The 6222-nt window shown below is 29.5% G+C and overlaps 1 protein-coding gene across 1 annotated transcript; it reads left to right on the top strand.

Moving 5' to 3' along the window:
• Positions 1 to 343: 343 nt before the first annotated feature.
• Positions 344 to 4014, top strand: LOC133303392 (GDSL esterase/lipase EXL3-like). Its single transcript, XM_061503301.1, has 5 exons — positions 344 to 666; positions 2676 to 2806; positions 2933 to 3166; positions 3271 to 3526; positions 3612 to 4014. The coding sequence occupies exons 1-5, from the start codon at positions 384 to 386 to the stop codon at positions 3800 to 3802; spliced, it is 1095 nt and encodes a 364-aa protein (XP_061359285.1). The 5' UTR covers positions 344 to 383; the 3' UTR covers positions 3803 to 4014.
• Positions 4015 to 6222: the final 2208 nt, after the last annotated feature.

The following is a 6222-nucleotide window of genomic DNA, read 5'->3' as shown; positions in this document are numbered from 1 at the left end:
ATCCTTTTAAAGGATATAAGTTTATATCCTTTTAGATCATAACCGTTGATTTCCGTCCATCAACGGTTATAATCTATTGGGCCAAATTTATTATTAATTAATTAATAATTTTAATCCAATAAATTATAATCGTTGATGGACGAAAATCAACGGTTAGGATCTAAAAGGATATAAGTTTATATCCTTTAAAATGATAGATGTTATTCCCATAATCAATTAGTTAGCCGTCTAATCCAGCTATTCTTGCTTGTGTAATTAATGACTAAAAAGGAAGTAATTTTGTGTGTGTATATAAAGAGATGATAAGCCCCTTATTTCCTAGACTCACTGGAGTTTACTCTTGAAGAAACACTTGTTGGAACTTCTTAACGTACAGCATTAGTATGGCTCTGTTAATGAAGCACCCCAGTTTTTCTTCAACTAGCTTAATGCTTTGTTTCATATTGTTATTAGTTTTATCCTACAAAGCAAAGGCTGTGGTGAAACTACCACCAAATTTTTCAATTCCTGCAGTCATAGCTTTCGGAGATTCGATAGTGGACACGGGCAACAATAACAAGATTAAAACACTTGTTAAGAGCAATTTCCCTCCTTACGGTAAAGATTTTGAGGGAGGAATCCCAACCGGTCGATTTTGTGACGGAAAAATTCCATCGGATCTTTTAGGTACTACTCTCTCTTCTCTTTGGTGTTTGTTATCTTTGCATTTCTGAAAGCCTTGTGATCAGTCTGCGGTCTATGCTTAATTGCAAAGTTTCTTCGTGTCATTGTTTTTACTATATATATCTATATATATGCATGGCAACAAGCGAACGCAAGCTATACACCTTTTATTTTCACCTCCTTTAATTGATCGAACACTCTAAATTCAAAGCAAGCTTTAGCTTTATTGTCAAATTAATTTGATCATGAAGAATGCGATTTTTTTTTTTTTTTTGTATACAACCTATTGCTTCTCTTTATGCGAATTTCTTTTATCTCATTACAGGGTCTTAATTTGTATTGCCTTCCTTTTGTCCCTTTCACATGCGTGAGACATTATATTATATGTATAAATTATAATATTTAAATTTTATATATAAGATAGGTTATTCTACCTACTATTTTTGCTGTCTATCTTTGTCTACCACTCTTTAATGTCGTTAGATCAGAATTTTAACTAACATTTATTTCTCTATCTCTTCTTGAGATTCTGATCTAACGGTATTGAAGAGTGATAGGCAGAAAAAATAGTAGGTAGAATAACTTATCCCTTTTATATATATATATATATATATATATATATATATATATATATATATATATATATATATATATATACTTTTTTCTCGAATATATTTTTGTTGTCAAGAGAGCAAGGTGACAGTTGAACATCACTGTTGAATGTTTTTAGTATTGATGATATCTATACTATTGTTTAGAAATTTTAACCAATAATTACATTTTTCTAATCAAGAAAAACTCACTGAAGGAGCATCGATCATGACCTTGATGTTACAAACAAGCCTAGAAATGGATAATTTAAATTCCATTGCAGACTAATGTTAAGGTTAATCAAAATAAATTAATTTTCATAAAATGTCTAGAACCCATTAACCTTTAACCTCTCTCAAAGAATATTTTCTGACTCCACACCTTCTGTGATATTGCGATAATTAGTTGCGAGGAATTCTGGATTGGGGATGGTACTACATGGAAGAAAATATTGGAGTTAGGTAAGGCATGAGGTAGCTATTTTAAGAGGACGGTTCCCCAATTTAAAATGAAAACGATGGCTTCATTGCAAGTATTTATGGAGCCTCATTAGAAATTGAAGCTCGCATATTTCTTAGAAAAAATTGAGTGTCGCTAATAGCATGATACCTGAAGGAACCTATAACAAAATAAAGTCTCTCTTGGTATTCATCATAAACGACATCGAAAATCGATGAATCTCAAAGGGAATTAATTAATCAATTAAAAAACAAATTACATAAATTCATTTGATCTTGGGTCATATGTTACGTCATTTTATAAGGAAACATGAGCATACACAAAGGTCATGAACAATACAACATAATAAAATAAAACATGTTAAGTTGGATCTACAAGTATTACTTCAAAGTATCCGTGTCTCTAAGAAAATATATGATTATCTGTAATAATATAATTAACAGTCGTTCACTATATTTGAAATTTTAATTTTAGAATTTAACATAATTTATTTGAAATAAAATAATTCACAAAACATAAAAATTCTCTGTTTTTATAAATTCTAAAACACGATAATTTATAAATGAAAGTGATTTTCTGACGATATTACTTCTTATTTAAAGATGAAAATATAACATTAAAAAATACTTTCCCTATATACAGGGCGGATGGAATGGGGACAAGAAACAACTTAATTTGGTCCCCCACTCATGAATTTATCATCTATTATCGGTAGTACTATTTTTATGAAAAAAACAATATACTCACTTTAGAAAATATATGATACGTTTAATATTTAAATCAATAATTTTTCATTCAAATATCTAAATATTTAATAATTTTGATCCCTTAATAATAGATGCCTAAATCCGTCCTTCACAATATATGATATTTTGAATTCATTTAGCATTATTATCGGCTTTTCATTAATTTCCAAGATCATTTTTGTTCCTGTTGAGATTAATTACTTCATTGAATTTCAGTTGAAGAGTTGGGTATTAAGGAGCTTTTACCAGCTTATAAGGATCCAAATCTAAAACCAAGTGACCTTATTACGGGAGTCTGCTTTGCTTCTGGTGCCTCTGGATACGATCCTTTGACGCCAAAAATAGCGGTGCGTATAAATATTTTTGAGCTCTAGTTTTCACTAGTAAAATTTGTGGGGTGGACAAGAACAAATTATATCAATATTGTTATTCACATTGTTTTCTAACTCGATAATTGTATAATTATAAATCAGTCAGTGATATCATTGTCCGATCAACTAGACATGTTCAAAGAATACATAGGGAAGCTTAAAAGCATTGTTGGAGAGGACAGAACAAACTACATCATAGCCAACAGTCTTTTCGTTGTGGTAGGTGGAAGTGACGATATTGCCAACACCTATTTTATTGCTCGTGTTAGACAACTACAGTATGATATTCCTGCTTACACTGACCTTTTGGTCAACTCAGCCTCTGATTTCATTAAGGTACTAAAGTCTTTTTTTTTTTTAATTATATTTATAAATTTTTATTTACGAACTTTTATAAATTACATTATCTTTTACTATTTTTTTTTCGATAAAATGTGAAGGAATTATATCAACTTGGAGCACGCAGAATCGGAGTACTCAGTGCACCACCGATTGGGTGCGTGCCATCACAGAGAACTCTGGCTGGAGGCAAACAAAGAGACTGCGCAGAAAAATACAATGAAGCAGCGATTTTATTTAACTCCAAACTATCAAAGGAAATGGATTCCCTTAACAATAACTCGCCAAATAGTAGGATCGTTTACATTGACGTTTACAACCCCCTACTTGACATCATTGTGAACTACCAAAAATATGGTAATTCCCATCCCAAGTCTTATTTATTTTTCTAATAATTTAGTTAAAATTCTTTTAAATATTAAGTTCCTTGGTCAATTTGCAGGCTTTAAAGTTGTGGACAGAGGTTGCTGTGGCACAGGCCTAATAGAAGTTGCAGTTTTATGCAATCCTTTGGGTGCCACTTGTCCTGATGCTTCGGAATATGTTTTTTGGGATAGTTATCATCCTACCGAAGCAACATACAGACAGCTCATAGACCAAGTCCTTAAAAAATATTTGAATCGATTCCTCTGAATTTTGAAGTTTGCCCTCGGCATGTTAATTAATCAATTATGACATATCATTCAAGAAGATCAATGTTTGATTGAGTTTATGATGTTGTGAGCGTGATTGTTAAGTAGTATATGTATCAATAATTAATATTGATTGAAGAAGATGAACATGTTAGATCGAAATATCAAGTTGCTGCTGTAATTGTTAAGGATTATATATATCAAGAATTAATATTCATGTATTTTTTTTTAAAAATAAAATAATATTCATGGGTCTCCCACTCATTGATTCTTATTTTCCCATTTTTTCTACTGGTTGAAAAATAAATCTTAGTGTAGCACTAAACTGAGACAGATCAGCTAGGATCTTAATTCTCGGGACCGAGACTAAGGAATAAATGATTAAGGGAAAGAAAATCTATAACTATCATATTAACTATTAAGTAAGGGTTAAATGAGTCTATAGCGACATGAGAAAGAAACCTACTGACCAATCGATATTTGTGTTATTGTTTATAGAGAAAGATTTATTTACAAATTTTGATAAATTACACTATCTTCTTTCGGAGAACATAGTGAAACTTAGTGTTTTACTGAAAAAAAATAATATAGTTTGTATACAAAAAAGTTTGTAAATATAACATGCCCCTTTTTTTTATATATATATATATATATGCACTCTACATAGGTCATTGTCTCTATAACATAACATAATGATTCTCCACAATAGGAGAGTTATTTAACCCATTACGTAAACACATAGGAAATTGTGTTATGTTTGAGAGACCATCAACTAGTGAGATTCAGATACTGTGATATTAAATATGAGTAACTAAGGTGGGCAAGAAATAAAAATAAGGGGAATAACATATATATATATATATATATATATATATATATATATATATATATTTATTTATTGGGAATTAATATTAATTAGTAAGTTCGATTCTCAATAAATTATAACCGTTAATTGAAGAAAATCAAATGTTAGGATTTTGTGACAAATTTCAAAATTTGACATCGGTATCAAAGGATCCTATATATATATATATATATATATATATATATATATATATATATAGGTGGGATCCTTTGACACTAGTGTCAAATTTGAAATTTGACACCTTATCTGAGAGCCGTTAGATCAACCGTTAGATCAAAAAAGATCACTGATGTCACATGCTTACAAATCAGAGTTATTGATCTTTTTTTATCTAACGGCTTTCAGATGAGGTGTCAAGTGATCATACCTCATATATATATATATATATATATATATATATATATATATATATATATATATATATATATATATATATATATATGGGGCAGGATATTCTTACATCAATGTAAGAGTTAGAAATCTTACACTCAATCTTGAGCATTGATCCACTTGTATCTAATAAATCACATTACTAAAAAATTATAACCCTTAGATATAAGTAGGATCTATGGTCAAGATTGAGAGTGTAACTTACACCGGTGTAAAATGATCCTGACCCTATATATATAGAGAGAGATATGATTCATTTACAAACTTTTTTTGCAAATTAGACTAAGTACGACCGGTCGTACACTGCATGATTAAAGTATGTCTGGTTTATAAGAGTTTGTAAACAAAAAAGTTTGTAAAAATAACCTGCCCCATATATATATATATATATATATATATATATATATATATATATAGGTAAAATAATTTCTGCAGCCGCTTTATGTACAGCAACGACAGATGTATGGTTATGATTTCTCCCATTTAATGCTTTTATCTTTTGTATGGTTATGATTCTCTGTATTTAATGCTTTCAAGTATATATATGGCAAGTATTTGATTGCTCTATGTACAACAGCTATAGAAATGTAATCTCCATATATATATATATATATATATATATATATATATATATATATATATATATATATATATAATCTATTATTCTAAAGGAATTCCATTTGTTGAAAATTTTTGCCATGTGTCACTCCCTCCTTGCATCTCAGATTTGTTGTGTTCACATCATACCCACTTAAAAACTTTCCTCCTTTGGCAAATTCGAATTATTAAATATTTTAAAATACGAAAAAAAAAGTTGAATTGAGTTTTGATTCAATTGAGTTGTGGTGGCAGACACCTCATTCAATTTCCAACTGTCCCAGTCCTTATTCAATGTCTCACTTAGCTGTTTCATTTAACGATGATTTCTACATTGGAATTGAGAGGCTATTTTAAAATTTGAAATTCAAACTGATCATGATTTTTTTTTCTTTTTTGTAATTAACTGATCATGATTTCTACATTGGAATGATCAGCTCTTTTAAAATTCAAAATATGATTTCGATTTAAATTTTGAAATATTTCGATTTCATTTTTGAAATTCAAATTGTAATGGTGGAACAAAAATTTAAGGTGTTTAGGTGGCAGATAGCTCTCGTTTAATCTCT

The sequence above is a fragment of the Gastrolobium bilobum genome, unplaced genomic scaffold (genome assembly GCF_033153095.1).
Source record: "Gastrolobium bilobum isolate Gb01-03AN ecotype WA unplaced genomic scaffold, APGP_CSIRO_Gbil_v1 utg34787, whole genome shotgun sequence".
NCBI classification, from domain to species: Eukaryota; Viridiplantae; Streptophyta; class Magnoliopsida; order Fabales; family Fabaceae; genus Gastrolobium; species Gastrolobium bilobum.
This window is presented reverse-complemented; position numbering and strand designations above follow the sequence as displayed.